Raw genomic sequence first — 24,248 nt, 5'->3', positions numbered from 1 at the left:
TGCTGTCCAGGTTTGTAGCCTGGGAGCCAGAGGCTTAATCATATAGCCTAGGTGGGCAGTAGGCTATGCCATCCTGGTTTGTGTAAATATAATCTATGATGTTTACACAAGGATGAAACAACACATTTCTGAGAATGTATCCCCATCGTTAAGTGACAAATGACTGTACGTGGATGGCAAGTAAGTTGATGAAACAATGCTCAACATCGCTAGTTACCAGGGAAACGAAAATCGAAACTATAACAAGATATGTGTACACACCTATTAGAATGTGTACAATTAAGGCCTGACCATACCATGTATTGGTGAGGCTGTGAAGCAACTGGAACATGCAGACATCGCTGGTGCGGATGTAAAATGGTACAACTTTCGAAACTAGTTGGGCCATTCATTAGTTATTATTATTCTTATTTGAGACAGGGTCTCAACTCTATCACCCAGACTGGAGTGCAGTGGTGTGAACATGGCTTACTCGTCTGCTCAAGCCATCCTCCCACCTCAGCCCCCTGAGTAGCTGGGATTACAGGTGCATGCCAACATGCCTGGCTAATTTTTGTATTTTTTGTAGAGATGGGGTTTTGCCGTGTTGCCCAGGCTGGTCTTGAACTCCTGGACTCAAGTGATCTGCCTGTCTCGGCCTCCCAAAGTGCTGGGATTACCACCATGAGCCACTGCACCTAGCCTAACAGTTATGTTCTTAATCATACCATGTGACCTAGCCATTCCAATCCTAGGTATTTATTCAAAATACATAAAAGCATATGCCCATTCAAAGGCTGGCACACAAATGTGCATGATAACTTTGTTTGTAAAAGACCCACCAGACTGGAAACAATCAAATATCTCCCAACATCTGAATGGATGAACATAACATACTGTGGTTCATCCATACCACGGACCGCTACCCAGGAACAAAAGGAATGAACTACGGATACACACAGCAACATAGATGAATCTTAAAATAATTATGTCGAGTGAGAGAAGCCAGATAAAAGACCGCAGATTCCATTTATACAAAATTCTAGAAAATTCAGACTAAGCCAAGTAATAGAAAGCATATGCTAGGGATGGAGAATGAAGAAGGGGCCAGTGGGAGGGAGAACCGTAGGCACCGTGAGGCCACAGGGGGAATAATAAATATCTGCCCTCCATGGACTGTGGGGTGTTGCACGAGTGTATAAGTCTGCAGAATTTACCAAATTGTACGCCTTAAACACGTGCCGCTTGCTGAATGTTAATCACACCTCGGTAAAGCTGCTTTTAAAGAGCGTTGCTAGAACCTTGTTTCCTTCCTCATTCTCAAGACTGGCGGGGGGTCCACGTGGCCCTCTGAGTCCCCCCTCTGAACTCAAGTGACCTTTCTTAGGTGGGTCCCCTGCCTGAGTCCCTGAATGCCCAGCAGTCCCGCCTGCCTGCGTTGCTGCCCCTGCTGGGCAGGACATCCAGGCAGCTTTGACAGTCGGTGGAGAAGCAGCAAGGGCGATGCGGTTTCTGAGAGCCGCGCGGGTTCCCAGCCCTAAACGAGGGCGACTTTCCTTAATCTTCCCACAGAGACAGAAGGCCATGCAATGACAACTCCAAGGGCAGGGGCTGGAGCATTTTGACCAACAGAAATGTCAAGATGACACAAGGCAAGCCGAGAAATCCCACACGAGTCCTGTGCAAAGACACGTGGCCCCGCTGCCTCTCCGAGACCCGGAGCACCCGCTGGGAGGGCGCTCTCTAGGGACGGGGGCTGCGGGACCCCCAGGCCCCGCGCCCGGGCGCGAACTGGCTGCGCGACCGCTGGGCCTCACTAGAGGTCCGCACAGCTCCGCTTCCGAGCGGGTCTGGAAGCCCCGCCCGAGGAGCTAACCATTTATATCACACTGTGACAATTATTCTGCATAAAATTATCATTAAAAACCCTAATTTTTCAGCCTCCAACCCCGCCAGTGGCCTTTTAGCATCCCCGGCGCCGGCGGCTGGGCCGTGATCACCGCGCTCATTACCTCGGCGTGGCGCCTCCCGCGCGCGCTCGCAATCAAGCGCTAATTAAACCCGCGGGGGCCGGGGCGCGGGGCGAGGGCCGGGAGGTGCCAGGTCTGGGGTCCCGAGGCAGGGGCCGGGGTAGGGACGGGGCGGATGCGGGGCTGGGGATCCAGTGTGCAGAGTCAAGGTTGCAGGGTCTGGGTCCAGAGGCGAGGGCTGGGACGGAGGCGGAGGCGGAGGCGGGGTCGGGGTCGGGGGGGAGGGTCTCGTGGTAGGGGCGGGGCGTCTGGTCTGGGGGCGGGGCGTCTGGTCTGGGGGCGGGGCGGGCGCCGCGGGCCTGACCCGAGGTCCTTACCCGAGCGAGGCGGCCGTGCGGCAGAGGTGCAGTGGCGCCAGGCCCTCGGCGCTGAGCAGGTCGGGGTCGGCGCGGTGCTGCAGCAGCAGGCGGACGCAGGCCGTGTGGCCCCCGAGGCAGGCCTCGTGCAGGGCGCCGCGGCCGCCGGGGCTGGCGTCGGGGTCTGCGCCGCGGCCGAGCAGGTGTCGCACGCAGGCGGTGTGGCCGTGGGCCGCGGCGATGCACAGGGGCGTGGTGAGCTCGCGCTTGTACTCCAGGGTCCAGAGGCCTGCGGGGAGGGAGGTGGGATGTAAGGTCAGGGGGAGGTTAGTTGTGGTGGTGGTGGTGGTGGGCGGTGTTCCTTAAGGCGGAAAGAGAGTGAAGCCATCTCTTAAAGGTAGGTACCAGGTAGGCATGTAGGGAGAAGAGGATACAGAGACGCACACAGAGACAGAGAGCAGAGAGACACACTGGGAAGAGACAGGCGTAGACAGAGGAAGAAATACAAAGGAGAGATTGAAGGCTAAAACCGATCCAGAGAGATGGGGCGCCAGGTAGTGAGAAGCAAGAGGATTTTGCCAAATATGGGGGTGACTGGGAAATGGGGTCAGTTAAAAGCTGTCCAAGCAGGGTGAACGGTAGGCGAATTTAAGTGAGGAATTCACGTGTTCCAGGCCCTGAGTTAGGGCAGCTTGAAAGAGGAAAGTGGGTTGTGGAATTTTCCCGAATCCAGCACTCCCTTAGCTGAGCTCCAAACTTGTCCCTTTATCATTAAGAAGAGACAACAGACAAAACAAACTGACCCACACATCACCAAGGTTGTTCAAGAAAAGGACTTAGAGAAAGTTTAGCTCTCTTGCAAGTGGCTGAGTTTTTAGAAGCACACTTTGATGTGGCGGTCCACATTCAGCACAATCCTGGTTTGTTTCTTTGCGCTTTTTGGGTGTGTGTGTGTGTGTGTGTGTGTGTGTAGTGTTGCTCTTTCTTGAGGGATGAATGGAGCAGGTGCTATACATTTTTACTTCTCTGAAAACTTTGGCACTTTCAAAAAGCCCGTGGAAGGTTGTTAGCGGCCAGGAGCGCTCGTGGAAATGGGAGACGTAGTCCCTGGTGAATACACATCAAGGCGCAGGATTTCACATGGCAGGAAGGCCTTCTGATAATGATGGAAGAATCGATACTGTGGCTGTAATGAGCCGCAGAGGAGACCCTTTTCACAGGCCACCTCCTTCCCAGGACCCATGCTGAGCAGCCTTGAAAACCCATTCATTAACTACCTACCTGCATGTGGTGCCGAGTTCCAGCTGCCCTGAGTCCCCAAGGCCCAGCCTGGAGCTTGTTGCGCACTCAGTGGGGGAAGGGGGGCCTGTGGGACTGGTGTGGAATGGTGGTGGCCAGGGGCCCCGGGGACGTGGACCTGCATGGGTTTGAGCTGCCCTTCCCAGTGAACACCAGGTCGGATCTGGAGGGGGTGATGGATGTAGTCTGTCTACATTGTTATCCCCATGATAACAATAACCCACATTCCTGCAGGTGCCAGCTCTTGGTTTTTTGATCCGATTCGTTTTTCTGAGAGATGAAAACTACTTACTACCTTCTCTGGGGAATGCTAAATCCCCAACCCAGCCCCACCCTACCCTAGCAGCTCAGTAAACCCACCCTGGATTCCTGAGTCTTCTCAGGGACTGATGGGAAGAGGCCGTAGGTGGGGATCTAGCTACGCCATAGCGTGGGCCAGCACCATCTCCAGGTCCTTGGCGATGCAGTCAGGAAGCCTGAATCAGCTTTCTGTAACTCCCACCCTCTGGTCCCAGTTCTGCCACCAGGAGGGACATGAATTAAGGCTTCTCTGCGTGTTGCGTGTCCCTCTAAGCATCAGCTCCCCCATGTCAGTGCTCTCTATGACTGCGGGCTGGATGGGCTGGCATTCCATCACGGAGGGGCACCGAGGTGGTGGCCACTGGGGACCTGCTTTGTGTACTCAGACCAATCCCTTCCCCACCAGGGGAGCTGGAACTGGCCACTGGGAAGTCTTTTCATGGGAGAGCACATGGGGCCACTGTTTTCAAACAGGGTCTGCTTGTTTCTGCTGCTGGATCTGCTGCAGGGCAGTCAGATAGCTGTGCTGAAGGAGCCTGGAATCCAGGCAGCCTGAGCTTGCCTCCCTCTCTTCCCAGCCTGCGTGGGGGCCTCGGGCCACTCCTCACTGTCCGGGCTGCAGTTTCCTCAGTACCAGCCCACATCCCTTCGCTGTGGGCATGCTCCAGCATCCTGTCGTCCAGGTGTCCCACAGGACAGCAGCAGAACTTAGGGGTGGAAACATTCGGGAGGGAAAAAGGAAACTGATTTTGGATACAGAATGTGCAAATGATGGGTGAACATGACTATTTGAAATTGTGACATTTGTGTGTGTGTATGTCTGGGGCTGCAGTTGGTATTTTTGGTCTGGGATAAGTGGGGGAGAGGAGGCCCAGAAGGGCTCTGCTGGGACATGCAGCCCCAACAGGAACTGCCATTTGCCTTCCCCACAGCCCCCACCGCCTCACTGGTTGGCAGGAGCTGCTCGGCCCTCTGACAGTGTTTTGAGTTTATTCTCTTCTCCCCGTGTGAGGTATAAACAGAACTGTGTCGGTTCTTTGGAAGCCAACCTTCCGCATTCTTTGCCTGCCAGAGCTTAAGAGTCAGGGACATGGGACACTGGCCACTGGCCACTGACCTCAGATTCTCAAATCCCATGGTCTGGCAGAGCTGCTGTAGATTCCAACGCATGAAACTTCTTGGTAAATATGTTGCATCTGAGCCGGTGGTGGGTGGGGTGCTCAAAGCAGGGTGCCAGCCGAGAAAGCCCCGGATGCAACATGGTGGTCAGCAAGTGTCTGCACATCCTGAGTGGGCAGGGGGAGGAGGGGACCTCTCTCCACTTGGGAGGTCTGCTTGTCTGCCCATCGCACAGTGACCATGTTCAGGCAGCAAGAGCACCTGCAGACACGTACGAAGTCAGGACCTCTGGTTTCTTCCCTTTCCTTCCCCATTCTTGGGATTCCCTAGATTCCAGGAGGAGGATCTACAGAGAGCCCTGGGGTCCTGCCTCTACTGATACTGGCTGTGCCACTGCTGTAGCTGTGGCATTTGCAGATTCATAGAAGGACCTCACACAGAGCTGTGTGCCAGAGGCTGCTCCTGGCGCAATTGAAGGAGAGACTTTCCTTCTTCAGCGCCCACCTCCCTGGCTGCCAGATGCAGGCACAGGCACAGGCAGCTCCGCACCCAAACCAATGCTGCTTTGTAAAGACAAGAGGCACACCCAGCGTCATCGGATAGGCATTCCCACCAATCGCTGCTTTGCCTTTCCAATTGGATCTCTTATAGGCCATCACCTAAAACCTACACTTTACTGCGAGCAAACTTCATCAGATGTCCTTTTCTTGTGCACGTGAAACCCAGTGCCACTGTGCCCAGTCTACACACGGGAGCCTTACATTCCCGGAGAGTATTAGTAGCCCCTTAAAAATAAATGACTGAGCTTTAAAGAACAAGGGTACCTGATAGTCCAAACGTGGCTGGAGATTTCACCTGCCATTCCATCTCATCCTTATTGATCTCAAACACCACGTTGGCATCCTGGAAGAACTGGTCCATGAGGGGCTTCAGATGGTCCAGGTCCCCTGCCACCAGGGCAGTGTGGTACTCCTGCACCGGGGACCCTGCTCTAGCTTGAGGCTCCTTCTCTGTCTTTTGAAATATTTGAAGTTTTCCCCTCACTGGCCCTGGCCGTCTCTCCATTGCAATGCTGTCGATTTCAGAAGAGTTCTTCAGGAACGGGAAAGATGGTCTTATGGAGTGTGAGCTATTTCTATTGTCATTACTCAATTGTCATCCAGTTGGGGCTCGATGGTGGTGTATTTATAACTCCTGTGGGCTCCGATGTGATAATGGTTACTTGATATGACCAGGGGCATGTGAGCACCAGGATGCCGCAGTACTCAGCCACCCCCTTTGTGATGATATAGATGCTAACTCTGGAGACAGACACATCTGGATAGCTCCAAAGCAGCTCTTCATGCACCGAGGGCAGACTCCCAGCACACATTTAATTGTGATGGACTCATTTATCCTGCTGTTGGGCAGATGATTCCCCAGTCTTAAATAGCATTGAATTTACCTGTTTATGTGGAGTAAGTGACTCACTTACAAAAATGACTTTGGTGACCAGAATACTTAGCAAATAAGTAATATCCTCTCAGATTTATTTTTTAAAAGTACTATATTTAGAATCTGGAAATAAAAGTCTTAAGCTCAGAGGAAAGAAACAAGTATTTATGAAGCACCTGATGTACACCGGTTGCTTTTTAAGTATTACCATATTTATTTCTTTACTCCCAATAACAACCACATGAAGGAAATAGCATGGCCACGGCCGCTTGGCAAGTTAGCGGCTGCGCTGTGATTGGAACCCATGTGCGTCTGTCTCAAAGTCCATCCTCTGTCCCCCCCGCCACTCTGCTGGCTTCCAGTTGCATCAGGTAGGACCTACTCAGAACTGGGCCAGCACTGTCAGGAGCCACTTTCCAGAGAGGCCTCTTGGCTGCCCAGGATTTAGTCTCTCTCCAAGCGAAGGCGGTGCCAGGTAGCAGGACCTACTCTCAGGGTGATAGGGCTGAAAGGGTCTGTCTGCTGTCACTAGTTGGCGTTCTCCACTCCCAGCTCTTGTGTGGTTTGGATGTTATGAATTGTGTGTACATTTATAAATAGTTGGGAAAAATCAAAAGAAGAATACTATTTCATGATACTCACTGCAGCTTCCACCTCCTGGGTTCAAGTGATTCTCCTACTTCAGCCTCCTGTGTAGCTGAGATTACAGGCCTGTGCATATCACCATGCCCTGCTAATTTTTTTAAATTATTTTTTGTAGAGATGGGGTTTCACCATGTTGGTCAGGCTGGTCTTGAACTCTTGATCTCAAGTGATCCGCCCACCTCGGTCTCCCAAAGTGCCGAGATTACAGGCATGAGCCACTGTGCCAGCCAATCCCAGCACTTTGGGAGGTCGAGGTGGGAGGACTTATTGAGTCCAGGAGTTTGAGACCAGGCAAGATAGCAAGGGTCCCCCCATCTCTACACACACACACACACACACACACACACAATTAGCTGGGCATGGTGATATGCACCTGTGGTCCCAGCTATTTGGGAGGCTAAGGTGGGGAGGATCACTAGAGCTTGGGAGGTCGAGGCTATAAGGAGCCATGATGGTGCCACTGTACTCCAGCCTGGGCAGTGGAGTGAGACCCTGTCTCAAAAAAAAAAAAAAAAAAAAAAAAAGAGGGCTGGGCGCGGTGGCTCACGCCTGTAATCCCAGCACTTTGGGAGCCCAAGGTGGGCGGATCACGAGATCAGGAGATCGAGATCATCCTGGCTGACATGGTGAAACCCTGTCTCTACTAAAAATACAAAAAAATTAGCCGGGTGTGGTGGCGGGTGACTGTAGTCCCAGCTACTCAGGAGGCTTAGGTGAGAGAATGGCATGAACCCGGGAGGTGGAGCTTGCAGTGAGCCGAGTTCATGCCACTGCACTCCAGCCTGGGCAACAGGGCGAGACTCCATCTCAAAAAAAAAAAAAAAAAAATTACTACCTGAAATAAATGAGGCTTCTCTTTCTCTGTTTGAAGAGTGTCTTTTTACTTTTTTTCCCATCCATGTTCTCTGTTGCCATGACCAGTGATGAGCAGATGTGTGTTCCAAGGGTTGTGGCCACCCTGAGGATGTGTGAAGGAGGCCCCGCTGGACACTGCAAATGATCAGTTTCCAGATAAGTGTCCCTGGGTGTTAGGAGCCTCCATAGGACAGATGTAGCATTCCCAAAGACATGATCTGGGGCCCTGGTACCTGTGAGTTTCTTCCAGGGACAGAGAACTGATCCCCAAATGTGCGTCCCTTGCTGAAGATGAGAAATGCCACATTTTTTTTTCAAACGATGGTAACAGTTCTTGATTAGTAACTTATGAGTTATGTACTAAGGTTTGGTTCAGGGCTTTATTTTATTGTCAAAAAATTAAATAAGCTCTTTTTTGTTGTAACATAAATAATATGGAATTCCTTCCTTCCTTTTTTTTTTTTTTTTTTTTTGAGACGGTCTTGCTCTGTCACCCAGGCTGGAGTGCAGCGGTGTGATCTCTGCTCACTGCAACCTCTGCCTCCAGGGTTCAAGTGATTCTCTTGTTTCAGCCTCCTGAGTAGCTGAGATTACAGATTCTCACCACCACACCCAGCTAATTTTTAAATTTTTAGTAGAGACAGGGTTTCACCTTGTTGGCTAGGCTGGTCTCAAACTCCTGAACTCAGGTGATCTGCCAACTTCGGCCTCCCAAAGTGCTGGGATTACAGGTGTGAGCCACCGTGCCTGGCCTGTTTTTCTTTCTTTCTTTCAACCATTCTTGTTTTTCCCCACCAGGAAGTTGGAATGGGCCAATGATGGTGAGCTACAGAATTCTTTGGCCTGTGCACAGGAGTTACGATACAAATTATATGAGCAGAGGCTGGAGGGAGGTGAAAGGGTCAGGAGGGCTTTGCCTGGATGAGCAGAGAGAAGAGCAGTGGAGTGTGTGCCCAGGAGGGCTAAGCAGACCCTCGCCCAGGGAGGCGGGCATAGCATAAGCCCCCATTTGCTCACGGCCAGTGTTAGACCTGGGGACCCATGGGATCCCATCCCCACATAGTGTTGCAACCAGGAAGCAACTGCAGAGAAGCAACAGGAAAAAAGATGTGAAATCAAGGAATAGAGCTCACTGGGCTGTGCATCCTTGGTGACAGTCGAGCTTCCTAAGCCTCCTCTTATGCCAGTTTCTTCTCTCTCAGTCTTCTCTGCACACAAAGGCTGCCCTGTGACTCCCCCTACCCCTTGTTAAGTGCCCCCCGACCTCTGAGTGTCCAACCAGAGCGGGCTTTCTGTGTGGGCTCTTTATTTGGAAGAGTAACCTGGCCTTTGGGTTGCCCCTTTCACCAAGATCTTCTATAACTAAGGAGTGCTCAGCAAAGGGAGACCTTTGATTTTCCTTATAAGAGGTTGCAGCAAAGGGTGGAGTAGAAATCGAACACATTTATGGTTTGATATAGATGTGTTTTGACCCTTGTTGTAGAACCCTTGTTCTGACCCTTGTTACAGGCATGAGTTTATGTGCACAGACTGACCCAAGGCCTGGAGGTTCACCCAAATGATAAAACCCACCTCTCTTCTACAGGGGAGGGCTGCAGGGGCGCTGGGTGGGGAGGGACGAGGCTACGTTTGGCCGTCTATGATGCAGGGGGATAGGGACAGAGGCTGTGCCGTGAAAGCTGAGGGGCTCACACAGGTGAGAGTCAACCTCAGCTGGGTGTGGGGGGAGACAGGGCCATGACCCAAGTTGGTTGCCCCGGGGGCCGTAGGTTTATTTTTTACCATGTTTGTCTGACCTCTGGGCAAAGGCTCAGCTCTGGGGCTGCAGAAGGGCCCATTGGGCTTAGCTCTTGTGGGGTCAGGGCTAGCTGCCCTCGGGGGCTGCTGCTCCCTGGACACCCACTGCTAGTGACTCTGTGTCAGGTGCATCCCTGCAGGTCGATACCCTTGATGTCATTTGCAGGTGAGGAAACTGGGACTCACAGATTCAGTTACCTTTCTCAAGATTTCTCAATCCTGACATAGCCAGTGCCCAAGCAACTTCCCATGAGTACAAGGGCTTCCTACCTTGTCCTCACTGTTGTCCCTGGAGCATGCCACACCTTAGCATCGAGATCTGCAGTCCCCAGATAGTGCCTTCATCTCTCCGGGTGTCTGTGCAGGCTGTTCCTTCTGCCTGCAGTCCTTATTTTCCCCTCCTTACCTGGCCAGCCTCGCTCATCCTCCAACACAGCTAGCCTCCCTTGACCTCCAAGACCAGTCCTGATGTCTGTCCTTGCACCCTGACTGTGGCACTGGGCACTCTACTATTACTGCTGGTTCCTTGTCTGTGTCCCCCTTCACCATGAGCTTTTTGGAGGACGGTGGGGGCTGCTGCTTCCTCTCTGGGAAGTTCTCCATGTCCCGCATGGTGTTCCACACACACAAGGTCTTCAATGCCAATAGTGGAGAGAACGAATGGACTGGACTCTTTGAAATTTGCTCAACATGAAAACTCCTCAGTGGTTCTTGCTCCTATTCTTGGCCATCTGTTGCCTTTTGCCCTTAGGGAAGAACACCATAACATGGACGCTCGGCTGGCCTAGGGCAGGTCTCAGGTGCTCAGCGTGGGGACCTACCTCAGATCTATGGGCTTCACAGCACAGCCCACCTTCCCCCACATGTAGGGATCCTTACCAGGTTTTGTAAGAAGACCTGGCCTGGCACAGTAGCTCATGCCTATGATCCCAGCACTTTGGGAGGCCTAGGCGGGTGGATCACTTGAGGTCAGCAGTTCAAGACCAGCCTGGCCAACATGGCGAAACCCCATCTCTACTAAAAACACAAAAATTAGCCTGGTGTGGTGGCACATGCCTGTAATTCCAGCTTCTAGGGAGGCTGAACAGAAGAATTGCTGCTTGAACCTGGGAAGCAGTGGGCTGAGATCACGCCACTGCATTGCAGCTTGGGTGACAGAGCAAGACTCCATCTCAAAAAAAAAAAAGAAGACCTTGGCTATTGTATGCCCCTGAGAACTCTTTAAAACTTTGTTTCACATGTTTTTAAAGTTCACCTTCCTTATCCACATCATCAGCAGCAAAAGCAGCATCAAGGTCATCAATGGGAACAGCAGAGATTTTTTTTTCAAAGAGCCCACTGTGTGCCTAGGACCCTGCTGGTGCATTGGAAAATGCATCAGTAAAGAAGAAATAGACCATGTTTGTAAGGAACTTAGAGCCTTCATCGGAGATCAAATGCATTTGCATGCATACAATGACCAACAGTAACACAGCGGAGACCACTTCCCTTCTCAAATGTCCACCAGAACAACATGATGAGCTTCGGTCTCATCTCCTTCCCCCTTCATTTATGTATTCTGTAGTCACACTATTCATTTTCCCAGCAACATGAAGCTCTTTGGGTCTTTCCTTTCTCTAAGCATAGCCATTTTGCCATTTTCTTTTTTCTCAGACTGATTGTTTGTGATTGGATAAATTTCTGAAGGACTTACTTATGCACAGCTATAATCTGATCCAACTGTGTTTCACTTTAACGAATTCTCTGATGCCTGATATAGCTTGTCGTTGGTTATTTTTAAAAGGGGTGGGACATTGGAGGTAAGTCCAGGGATAAAAGCCATTCCACACTGCACCAGACACTAAATTTAGCTCTCCGTGTGTTATTTGTCAACAGCTTCCTAAGTATCCAAGCTTGATTTCAGTAGGTGAGGCATAGAAGTCAAGAAACAGACTCTTTTTTTTTTTTTTTTTTTTTTTTGGTGAGAGTGTTAAAAATAGCTCATGGTAGATAGCATTAGTTCATAAGTAGGACATGCAGATTACTTCATAAGCATGGCAGAGAGATCTTTTTTTTTTTTTAAAGATCAAGAATAGCCACATGTTGATGATTGCATTAAAACAAACAAACCTGAAAACCAACTCATTCATTCATTCATTCATTCAATAAGCATTTATGTAATCTTTATTATGTTTTAGGGTGAGTCTTCAGGTTTGAGGGTTTGGAGGCAAAAAACCTAACAATACCCCTGCCTGCAAGTATCAAACAGGAGAAAGCAAGGAGCGGAGGACTCCAGAAGACAGAAGTTCTTTAGGTTTCTTTCCCAGCAGCTGAACGATGCTCTGTAGTTACGTGAATAACACTGTTTTCTGACCCAGTGCTCTTGACTGTTCTCTTTGTTGCCTGCTGCCTTCACATTATCTATAGCTTGCTTGGGTCAAGTCATTTTAATCTCATTATTTTCTTGGTCCTCACCCTTCTCAGCTTAGTCAAAGCCAATACATAGCCTCAAGATACAACTCAGGTTTTACCTTCTCTGCCAACTTAGTACATACACAAATTCAACCTCTTTCAAGAGTGAATTTGTGTATGAAGTTGCCGAACAATTGTCAAAGTCTTTGAGGAATTGTGATAAAACAAAAGAAGGACCAGAAGACTAGAGGTTTAGTTTTCAAATGGAAAGAGACTTCGGATTCCTCAGACTCGTGATTTTGACATTAGACCTGGGCAAGGTCCCTACACGGATTATGAAAAAGATTGTTTGGGAGTATTTAGAGAATGGAGTGGAGTCACCTGGAGCTCCATGAGTCACTAGGAACACGTCGGGGTGGACTAGAATTTCCTTTTGTGACAGGTTATCATAAATATGAGAAGGGGGTGTAGGCAACAACCTGCAATGCCAGTTTCATGACAGCCTCTCGGAAAAGATGGAAACAGTGTGAGTCTTTCTTTAGGAAACTCTGGCTAAATAATGCAAACTGGAGAAATAATACACATGATGCCTCAACAGCAGTGGTTCAAACCTTGGCTGCAAAAATGAATCACCTGAGGAACTTTAAAATTTAAACACGATGCCTGGAGCCCACCTGGGAGTTTCAGGCATAGTGGGTTGGAGGTGCAGCCTGGGCATCAGGACTGTTAAAAAGTCCCCAGGTGGCTAGGTGTGGTGGCTCACACCTACAATCCCAGCACTTTGGGAGGCCAAGGCAGGTGGATCACCTGAGGTCAGGAGTTTGAGATCAGCCTGGCCAACATAGTGAAACACTGTCTCTACTAAAAATACAAAAATTAGCCGGGTAAGGTGGCACATGCCTGTAGTCCCAGCTACTTGGGAGGCTGAGGCAGGAGAATAGCTTGAACCTGCAGAGGTTGTGGTGAGCTGAGATCATGCCACTGCACTCCAGCCTGGGCAACAGAGCAAGACTCGGTCTCAAAAAAAAAAAAAAAAAGGAAAAAGAGTACCCCCAGGTGCTTCTAACATGCAGCCAAGGTTGAGAACCATTGCTGTGAAAGGCAGCCATGGAATCCGTGACCCTTGCAATGCGGTGTGGAATGGCTTTTATCCCTGGACTTACCCCATTTTGTGTGATACATATAATGATTTGAATGAATTTGTGGAAGGGTAGCTATCAGATGCATGGCATGGAGCATGACACAGCCAGGATTCCAAAAGGTCTCCACAGGTCAGAGCAACAGGCTGATTCAATCAGTGCCACGAGGCAGCATTCAAACCCCAGGCCCATAGGAATCTGTTGCCCTTGTGAATCGAATGGCTGACACAGCTACTCACTGCTATGGGTTCCCCGTTTGGGGCACTAGAAGTTTCTTTCTCTTGTTTTTAAGTTAAGAGGTTGTTGGTTGTTTTGATGCATTGATATTTATACCCAAATTTAGATGGCATAAATGCAGCAAATTATTTGAAGACATTCAAAGCATGTCTGTACAGTAAGAATAACTCATGTCAGACAGATGTCCATTTAAGTTCCCTTTCTCATTGGGACTCTTGGCTTTGTAGAACCGAGAGTCCCTCCGAGAACTCCTGAGAGCCCCTGTGCTTTGCTTCCTGGTGTTGTCCTTGATCTCTGTTTGCTTGCATTGTGTACCTTCCGCTCTCCTCCCACAATGGCGGCCACAATTGGCTTCTTTGATTTTTCTTGGCTGGTTGGTTTGTTTTCAAGCTAGCCCACTAATAGCATCACTTAGTGTATCTGGCAATCACACTGAGGATGTGAAGGGGTCCGTCACAGTTTGCACAGCCTTATTCCACTCTTCACTTCCATTTCTGTTTCCTTTCTCTCTGCTACAGCCATGGAAATCCTCCCCCTTTTTTCTTCAGTGTTGTTCTGTGCACTGCCAGGGCCCGTGGGGTTTCAACGTCTATTCCAGGGTGCTGGTCAAGGAAATGCTTCTGAACAAATACAGTGCCCTTCTTGAAAGAGAGGGATCCTGATGAATATAATTTCCTCCAAGCTAGTACATTTAATATTTTTAGTTTTTCAAATGGTGTACTTATTTGATGGAGGAAGCTTATTTGTGTGGGTGGACCGTGGCAGAGTACTAAACAAATGTAATTGCTGTGGTCTTTTGTTGCAGACCATGAAGTGAATTTAGGAAAAGGAAGGCAAGAATCCAAGCAGGAGGGGAGGCCAGCTTGTGTCTGGCTAACTGAGTGAATAGACTGAATTTCTCTAATACTAGCCAGGTAGTCAACTGGATTAAAATATACTTTTGCAAAGAATATTTTGGAGACTTAAATAATAAGCATAATGTTTTGTCTGCAGGAGACACAAACATGAGTTCTTTATCATTGAGTCCTGTAGTGTAGGTAGCTAATGAGAGGGAGTTTTTGCCTCTGGATCAAATGAGATGAAAAAGGTAAAATCCACCTTGAAATTATAATGGGGTATCCAAATGGTAGTGTTTGAATGGTAACTATTATTTTCACGTGACATTGGGATCTTTGCTTCCTGCCATTGAGTTGACTAGTGATTTTCTTTTCACCAGAAGCCTCCAAGGATTAATCCAGCTGAGGCTGAAACCTGGAGCTGGTGGGCTTTGTGGCAGGGCCAGGCTCTTTCTCCATGGCCACAACTTTCCATGCCTTCAAGCCAAGAGGTAGAGTTTTTGAGGCTGCAGGACACCCTGCCATTTTCTCTTGTTATTGGGGAAGGGCAAATGTTCAGATTCTTTCCTAGGTCATTGGTAAATGTCTGGCTTCCTTCTGGAAGTGTCCAAGTGGACAGACAGGGGCAGGAAGTCATTACTCTTGTGGACATTGTGAGATTCCGTGCACTCTTTCTTAAATATGCCAGTGCACGTTGTTGACCTGGTCAATTTCCTTCTTCCCTTTTTTTACCTGAAGGGTTTCTGTAAATGGCCATGTACTAAGTCTGATTGGACTCTGGGATAATAACATCACTACCAACTGGTGCAGCAGCCCCAGGCCTTCCAGTGGAGATACTTTCACACCCTTTTCTGATCTTTATTCTTCCTGTTTTAATGTCTAAAGCCACCTTTCCTTCACCCCACACTCTGCAGAATTAAAAAAATATATTTTAAAAATAAGAAGCTGGGCAGGTATGTAAAGTTCTGCTTTTAAGAATTCCAGGACACATCCATCCACCAGAGTTAGTCACACAGACATTAATGTCAAAAATGTTAAAGTATCTCAACCTCCCCTCTGAATAACAATGTTAGCACAGCACACCTCATTTAACAAAACATTAAAACATTTTACTTCCTCAGATCAAGTGCATCTATTAATAATGACTTAAATTGTCTGTGCTGATTTCACATTATTAAGAAATCTCATTTCCATCATGTGGAGGAACACAATAAGGGAGGAAACCACCTCGCTAACTTATTTTCCCGTCATTGCTACCAAGCCCAGTGCAGATAATGCCGAACAACAGTCACTTCTCATTATTAATGTGATCTTACCCAAAGGTCAAGTGCCGCTTTCACTGGCAGCCCAGGAGGGCTTTTTTGGAAGCTCAGAAACAAAGATGCCCTTGAACACCGTGTATCCGCTGTGGATGAGTGCAGAACGCCGCGGCCCAATCCTCAGCGTGCACAACCGCGAGTAAATAGCCCTGGAAGGACATTTATAGACTCTGGGGACGTTGCTGGAAAGCGTATCACTGAAGCTCTCTCTGATAAAGATGACGAAGTTTCTTTACAACTGGCGTGGGGATTTAATTACATGATAAAATTGCAGCTCCTGCCTCTTGAGACAAATTGCATGTTCAGACTGATTGTTTTTTATGAATCTCACACAGGGAGCAAAATACTTCTCTCTTGAAGTTGGTTTGCTCTGATTGTTCTGCCCTGTGATCCTTTATATCCCTTCTAGAAACGAGAAGTTTACCTATCCTGCAGTTGAGAAGAGTGGTTTGGGAGACAATTTGGTCGACATTGCACACGGCAGAGTGAGTGAGGCCAGTTTTGTCTGATGGAGTTAAAGTCCAAAATTAGAACTTTAAACTTCCAACAGAAAAACAGGAAAAAAAAAATGATAAGAACTATAGGTGACTGCTAAACCACTGGACTGCTAATCATGTTCAATTTTACTAACTTAAAATGCAAGTTAAAAATGATGAGATCTTTTTGCCTATTGTGAAAGATTTTTTAAAAGTCAAGTTTTTGAAGAGTTCAGTGACACTAATGCTCTCCCAGTTTGCAGGTGGGAGGGTAAATTTCTATTCAGTTTGGAAATGTTCTATACTGAGTTTACATGTACAGAGCGTTTTTCAGGTACTAGACGCTTACAGAAATAAATAGTAGAAATCTGGCCGGGCGTGGTGGCTCACGCCTGTAATCCCAGCACTTTGGGAGGCTGAGGCAGGTGAATCACCTGAGGTCAGGAGTTCCAGACCAGGCTGACCAACATGGTAAAACTCCGTCTCTACTAAAAGTACAAAAATCAGCCGAGTGTGGTGGTGTGCGCCTGCAGTCCCAGCTACTCGGGAGGCTGAGACAGGAGAATTGCTTGAACCCAGGAGGCAGAGATTGCAGTGAGCCGAGATTGCACCACTGCACTCCAGCCTTGGCGACAGAGCGAGACTCCGTCTCACACACACACACAAAAAGTAGAAATCCTTGCCTTTAAGGAGTGTTGAATTGAGTTGGGGGGCAGACGTGGCCACCATCAACTAGCAGTAGAATCAGATCACTGCTATATGGAGGTACAGGTATTAAGATGGGGATGCCTCAAATAAGGGATCAGAGTGATGGGGTAGGGATAGGGCCAGCTTCCCCCTAATGTGGCATCTGAGCAAAGCGAGAGGGAGGTGTAGGACACGGAAGGTGGATTTCCTTCCCAGGATGTCTGTTTCCTCCTCTTGATCTATTGCTGCGGGGAGCTGTACCTTATGTTCTGGCCGGAACAAGAGGCAGGTGTCACTAGCTACCATGTTATGGCACATGGGGACACAGGTGCAATCAGGAAGGCAGCCAGCCCTTTGATGATGTGGAGGGGTCAGGCAGAGGGGCACGTGAGCAGGAAATGAAGCCGCCACAGACAGCAGGCCTGGGATTCAGGGCTGAAAGGAGAGGAGGGGCCTAGATCCTTTGGTGGACACAGACATGAGCCACCCAGGCCCCAGCTGTAGGGAGGACTCGTCACCCCAGCTGTCAGCTCCTCCACGGTTTGCCTCAGCTCCAGAGCTGCCTCACCCAAGAACACTCCTCCCAACGTGGCCAGATCCAGTGATGGATCCAGGTGCAGCTAGAGCTGTCCTGCCATTTTGGCCCCATGCAGGGAAAACTGTGACAGGTCATCTCTGTTCCAGAGCTGCCCCTGGGGTCAGCCAAGGCATGGTTAGGTGGCGTCAAGGATCCCCACCGCCCTCGCCAGCCTGGCTTTCTAGGTGTTGATCATAGGAAGTTTCCTGCCAAACAAATTCCGGTCAGCATCCAACGCTGACCCCTGAGCTCACGAGCCACTGGGAGGATGGTGGGTGTGTTGCTGGCACACAAGAGGACAGGAAGCAGCAGAGGAGGCAGCTGTGCCAAGGGCAGGAAGGGACTGGGGACTGAGGTGTTATGGAGATGTGGCTTGGACCAGAGTTTCTCAAGCACCCGAGGTGAGGGACCAGGGATTTTCTTTTCTTTTCTGATTCTAATTTGTTGCAGTTTGATTCTCATTCAAGGGGCTCAGTCTTTATTTTTGTTTTTATTTTTTTAAGGACAGCATCTCACTCTGTTGCCTGGGCTAGAGTGCAGTGGCACAGTCATAGCTCACTGTAACCTGAACTCCTGGGCACGAGCGATGCTTCCACCTCAGTCTCCTGAGTAGCTGGGACTGTAGCCACTTGCTGGTTAATTTATTATTATTATTTTTTTGTGGTGGGAGATGGGGTCTCACTATGTTGCCCAGGCTGGTCTCTAACTCCTGGCCTCAAGCGATCCTCCCGCCTCAGCCTCCCAAAGTGCTGGGATTACAGGCCTGAGCTACCTCACCTGGTCTGATTCTCTTTCAAAACACAATGAAATTAGTTACTGGCAAAAATAAAACCGAAAAACGACAGGTAATTACAAGTCTGCAAATCACACACATGGATGTTATGTTAATGTGTTAAATTGCTGTAAACATGTCTAAATACTTACTGTCAATTTTGGTCAAACACTTCCCAGAGTGACTCCTACCTCCTACCACATTCAGAGTAGCCCCTGTGACTGATCAGCCTCTGGGTGGGTGCAGGGATGCTGGGAGAGAATGGCAGGGATGCCAGAGTTAGCTCAGGGTACATCTTTAGGCCTTTGGATGCCTGTTATAAAATTTAAACTGTGTTTTGGTGACAGGAGTCACCAAACTTTTTCCATAAAGTGCCAGACAGTAAATATTTTACATTTTGCAGGTCATATGGCCTCTGTGGCAACTGCCCAATTCTGCCACGCTCACATGAAAGCAGCCATAAAGAATATGTAAATGAAGGAGGTGGCTGACTTCCAATAAAACTTTATTCATGGCCGGGCGCGGTGGCTCACGCTTGTAATCCCAGCACTTTGGGAGGCCGAGGCGGGCGGATCACGAGGTCAGGAGATCGAGACCACGGTGAAACCCCGTCTCTACTAAAAATACAAAAAAAAATTAGCCGGGCGTGGTGGCGGGCGCCTGTAGTCCCAGCTACTCGGAGAGGCTGAGGCAGGAGAATGGCGTGAACCCGGGAGGCGGAGCTTGCAGCGAGCCGAGATTGCGCCACTGCACTCCAATGATTGCAACTCTTCCTGAAAAAAAAAAAAAAAAAAAAAAAAAAATAACAACTTTATTCTGAAACACTTTATTCTCAGATAAACTGACCAAAGCCAAAACTGAGCCGACTCCCTTCTGTCAACTCTGCCCTTCTTCTGGTTGGCTGAACTTCTTGAATCTATAAACTTATGTCTTCTACCACTAAATTTGGGAAACGTTTGGTAGTTATTTCTTTAATCATATTTTCCCACCCTGTTATCGTGCTTCTCTTCTCTTTCTTGGACTCCAGTTGTGTACGTTAAACCTTTTATTTTGTCCCATATCCTGTTCATTTAATTTCCCGTCATTTTACTTTCTCTTCTTCAGATGAAATATTTTTCTACTGATGTTTTCAAATTTGCCGGCTCTGTCTTCTGTCCTCTTCCATCTGCTGTGAAGCCCATTGTTGATGGGAACAAGACCAGCCCTAGCTTCAGGGGAAGTGGGTGATCGGGTTTGGATTTGTGTCCCCGCCCAGATCTCGTGCCAATTGTCATTCCCAGTGCGGGAGGTGGGGCCTGGTGGGAGGTGATGGGATCGTGGGGGCGGAGTTCTCAGGAGTTCTGTGCCATCCGCTTGCTGCTGTTCTCAAGACGGTGAGTGAGTTCTTGTGAGATCTGGTTGTTTAAAAGTGTGTAGCACTCGCGACCCCACTCTTTCTCCTGCCCCTGCGGTATAAGTGCCTGCTCCCCATTTGCGTTCCGCCGCGGTTAAAAGCTTCCTGAAGTCTCCCGAGAAGCCGAAGCCGCTATGCTTCCTGCACAGCCTGCAGAACCGCGAGCCAATTCAACCTCTGGTATCTCTTTCTTTTTCTTTTTTTTTCTTTCTTTGAGACGGAGTCTCATTCTGTCGCCCAGGCTGGAGTGCAGTAGCGCGTCTTGGCTCACTGCAGCCTCAGCCTCCCAGGTTCAAGCGATTCTCCTGCCTCAGCCTCTTGAGTAGCTGAAATTACTGGCGCCCAGCACGAGGCCCAGCTCATTTTTGTATTTTTTGTAAAGATAGGGTTTCACCATGTTGGCCAGGCTGGTCTTGAACTCCTGACCTCAGGTGATCCGCCCCCCTCGGCCTCTCAAAGTGCTGGGATTAGAGGTGTGAGCCACTGCGCCTGGCCTGGTATTTCTTTATCGCGATGTGAGAACGGACTAACACAGTGGGGAGATGTATTTCTTTTTCAGGTGGGCACATTGCATGCCACAGGGATTTTGCTGATAAAGCAGGAGAGGAGGGTGGCTGTGAGGGAATAGCTGGCGGCTGGTGGCCTCTCCTGGCACCTGTCCTTTCTCCTCTATCTTCCGCTTTACCTAAGTAAAAGAGTCAGGTGTTTTCTTTCCAAATTAAGATGACCTCATTCCTTTGCTGAATGGCTCCTCATGGCCTTTCCAAGTAAGTGTAAACACCTGTGCCTAGAATTTGTAGCCTCAATGTCATCCCAATCGCTTTCCCTGGGGCTTCCTCTCTTCTCTGATTTACACACTCAAGTCCAAGTTGTGTCTCACTTCCCTGTCCCACGTGCCATGCCTTGGGTGCACTACGTTTCCTGCTCACCTCCCTTTATCTGGGCTTCCTTCCTTTGGATCATAGCCTCCCAGGAACATGCTCCTCTTTCGAGGGTCAAGCCGGAGGATTTCTACAGCGTTCTGTCTGTGCTATTTGGCGCATTAATATTTATTTTTTATTTATTTATTTTTAATTTCTATGTATTCATTGTTTTTTGGAGACTGGCTCTCACTGTTGCCAGGCTGGAGTGTAGTGGCACGATCCTGGTTCACTGCAGCACCTTCCAGCTTAAGTGATCCTCCTGCCTCAGTCCCCCAAGTAACTGGGACTACAGGTGTGTGCCATCACGCTCGGGCTAATTGTTGTATTTTTTTGTAGAGATAGAATCTTGCCATGTTGCTCAGGCTGGTCTCAAACTCCTGGGCTCAAGAGATTTGCCCACCTCAGCCTCCCAAAGTGCTAGGGATACAGGCATGAACCACAATGCCTGGCCCGTAAATATTTATTAGATACCTACTATGTGCAGGATCTGGCAAATAAGACAAACCTAGTCCCTGTCCAATATCCAGGTGCAGAGGTTGGCATTAAAAGATAGTGGGGCATTGGATGGGAAGCTAGAATCAGGCCATAGAGAGCATGACTGCCATTTCCAATTAGTTCCTTCAGAATGTTTATTTCTCAAGCAGAGCACTTGTGGCAGGAAACTGTCGTCATCTTGGAAGGTAGAAAAGCCTCTTTGCTATTATTCTCATTTCTTTTTGTTCTTTCCAAGCTCTCCAATGTGCTTGGGAGTGATGCTAATAGATGGATGTCATCAGCATACATTATTTCTTTATTAGCCCGTTTCTCAATTTTGATTCTGAAAATATCCTGATTTAGTCTAATTGCAATTTCACTGTGTTCCACAGGCAGTGACGGTTCATACTTGGGGGGAGCTGAGATGCGACCCTGTAGGATGTTTTTTCTTGTCCATATACCTTTGAAGCCGGACCGTTAGCTCTAAGGCATGCATCTCATCTCATCACAGTGTGATTCAACCTGCTTCTGGGGAGAAAAAGGAGCCTAGGGTGTGTGTCTCGTAGAAAGCAAGGAAACATTTTAATTCTAGGTGGTGGGAGATATTTTTCTGTATCTAAAGAGAGGGCTGCAGCAGCAGCCATTTTATTCCTAAATAATTTAACTATATTCAAAGATAATCTGATGTTATTGTAGGAAAGTGTATTTCTAATAAATTCCACTTGATCTGGGTGAATCAATTCAGGCAGTGCATAATTGAGTCTGTTAGCAAGGACTTTAGCAAGAATTTTGCAATCAGCGTTAATTAAGAAGATGGGACAATAATTTGTGCATAATTCCGGATCTTTTCCTGGCTTGTGAATCAAAGTAATAAGAGCAATGCTCAGGCTGGTGGTGGGATAGTGTCATTAGGTGCTGATTTATAAGTACTTAGAAAGGTTTAATTTCATTTTGTTTCGAGCAGCGTCTCCCTGCCCCCACGCTCTCTGGTGGGGTGAGCAGTCAAGACAGCAGAGCACTTCTCCTCCTGCCTGCCCTGCCGTGGGTGACCTCTCGCTTCCCATTTTTGTTTTTATTCTTCAGCCTAGCACCCCACTCACTTGCCCATGATTTTTTTGGATTATTTTTGCTCAATGATTTGAAACCAGGGACTCTATCTACTGAGATTGTGTGTGTGCACGTGTGCATGACTGTGTGTGTGCGTGTGTACATATGCATATGTGCGTATCATGTCAGATTAAAGGGTTGTAGACAGCTTCACTGGGAAGTTTTTTCAGGGACATTCTTGCAAAATGTCTCTGGGTGAGTAGGCAGCAAGAGCCCGTGACTACAAGTCAGGAAGCATACCTGCTCCGGCTGTGCGCCTAACTGGCTGTTGACCAGCAAGTGAACACAGGTGAGCAGCAGTGTTCCCGTCTGTAGAATGCAGCTGTGAGATGAACTACAGGCGCCGTGGAGCACGGGAAAGGGCACTGGGTTTATATTGCCAATTGTCTGTGGAACCCAAGGTGTGTCACGCAACTTCTCCAAGCCTCATTTTCCTCAGCTGGAGGAGTGGAAAGGTGAGAGCTCTTGGAGATGCTCTCACCTGTTCTCCAGGGAACAGCAGGGCCTTGCGGCATTGCCAATTCCTCCTTCTTTGCCTCTGTGTAGGACCAGTTTCAGTTTGAACACACCCTGATTTGGGGACTTATTCTTCCTAAGCCTTGAGCCAAGCTGCTGCTTAATCTGTGCATATGAGTTCGTAAACCAGCTTCCTATGCACCTTCCAGCTGGTATCTTCACTGCCTACTTTACCTGAAACTCACCACTGGAGCCCTTCCTTCGAAGGCGGGGTGTGGCCCACACAGGCCCCTGTTAGAATCCACCACTCCTGGGAAGGCTGTGGGGGTCGGGAGGCTTTGTTGATCCCCTCCACAAACACAGGCCATTCGTCTTAGAACCTGAGTTAGTCCAATTGGTAAAGATGCTTAGAGATGATCCAGACCAATCCATTTTTGAAAATGAGGAAATTAAGGTTCAAAGAGGTGGTCTGACATGTTCAAGGTCACACAGGTCACGGGAGAGCTTAGGCAAGAACCTGGATCTCCTTCCTCTCAGTCCCTTGCCCTTCCCATTACACCACATCTCGGCACCATCATCAATGGGTACGCTCTTGTCATTGCGTTGGAAAATGATTCCTCTAAGGCGGGAGCTGTGCTCATTTAATTTAGAGTCAACCGTTTGGTTTGTCCTGAGTGATGTTATTCTCCAGGCATAAGGAAGGACGTCTGACTTAAAGGAGCAGGGGATATGGCCCATGTGTCGTGGTTGGCCGTGCATCAAGCCTTAGATGAGAAGTCTAATTCTGCAAATGGACCCCATTTTCACATGTGTGCACATGTCCGTGGTGTGTTTACCCACACTCATTCCCCACCTATACATGAGGCTGGTGAGATCTCTTAATAAAAACTCAATTAGTATTTCTTTAACTTTCCTCTGGGTGCTTAAATACTATTACCCCAAACACAACATAATGCCTCTATTTTTCTATTTCAATCAAGAATTCAAGTAGCATCTTGACTTGTATATAATATATCAGCTGCAAAATCATGGAATGCTGACATCCTTAATAATAGCAATTAGTAATCAGTTGTTTCTTAAGTCGTTTGATTACACCAGTTACCAAATTGTACAGTTGATGCATTTGGGGGGTGAGATGGTCTCACTGCCCCTCCCCCAGCCGTCCTTTCTCCCTCTCTGTGTTCTCTGCAGCTACTGAGCCAATTGGTATTGAAAAGAGGCAAGCACAAATAATGCAGTTGTTGCTAATATTAAACAGTAGAGACTTGGCTTTAGCAGAAAGTAGAATTAAATATTTCTTTGCAGAAACACAAATCCCAATAGCGTCTGTGGAAATGCAGTCTGTGCCCACCCAGCTGAAGGTGAGCAAAGGAGCTTGGCTCCTCCGTGCCAATCACTGCACCCAGAGTCTGAGCTTTCTCTCAGGGCTAAAACCCTGTGCTAGGCTCTGGATATTATCGAGTGTTAGGTGAGGTTCTTGCCCTGGAGGAGGTTGCATTTGGGTTTGAATTATCTAGTCGGTATATAAAAACCAGCCTAGCAAGGCCATGCATTTCAGTAATGGATGGAGACTAAGGGTATTACGCTTTCATGGAGGGAGGATGCAAGATTTCTGTCCCAGTGGGCAGGGATGGCCTTCCAGTGGAGGTGACCTCCCCTGCGTGGGGTCTGGAAGGATGAGATGGCAAAGGTGAGCAGAGGAGGTGC

The 24,248-nt window shown here is 48.6% G+C and overlaps 1 protein-coding gene across 1 annotated transcript in view; it reads right to left on the bottom strand.

Moving 5' to 3' along the window:
* ASB18 (ankyrin repeat and SOCS box containing 18) overlaps positions 1-24,248 on the bottom strand; it is a 69,224-nt gene that overhangs the window by 40,171 nt on the left and 4,805 nt on the right. Inside the window, exons 2-3 of the mRNA XM_032753287.2 lie at positions 5,848-5,970; positions 2,327-2,594 (exon numbers count right to left, since the gene is read on the bottom strand). Coding sequence (XP_032609178.1) covers positions 2,327-2,594; positions 5,848-5,970 — 391 coding nt within the window. The remainder of the gene's footprint in view (positions 1-2,326; positions 2,595-5,847; positions 5,971-24,248) is intronic.

This window comes from Hylobates moloch, unplaced genomic scaffold (genome assembly GCF_009828535.3).
Source record: "Hylobates moloch isolate HMO894 unplaced genomic scaffold, HMol_V3 SCAFFOLD_1, whole genome shotgun sequence".
Classification (NCBI taxonomy): Eukaryota; Metazoa; Chordata; class Mammalia; order Primates; family Hylobatidae; genus Hylobates; species Hylobates moloch.
The sequence above is the reverse complement of the archived record's forward strand: the minus strand, read 5'-3'. Positions and strand labels throughout refer to the sequence as shown.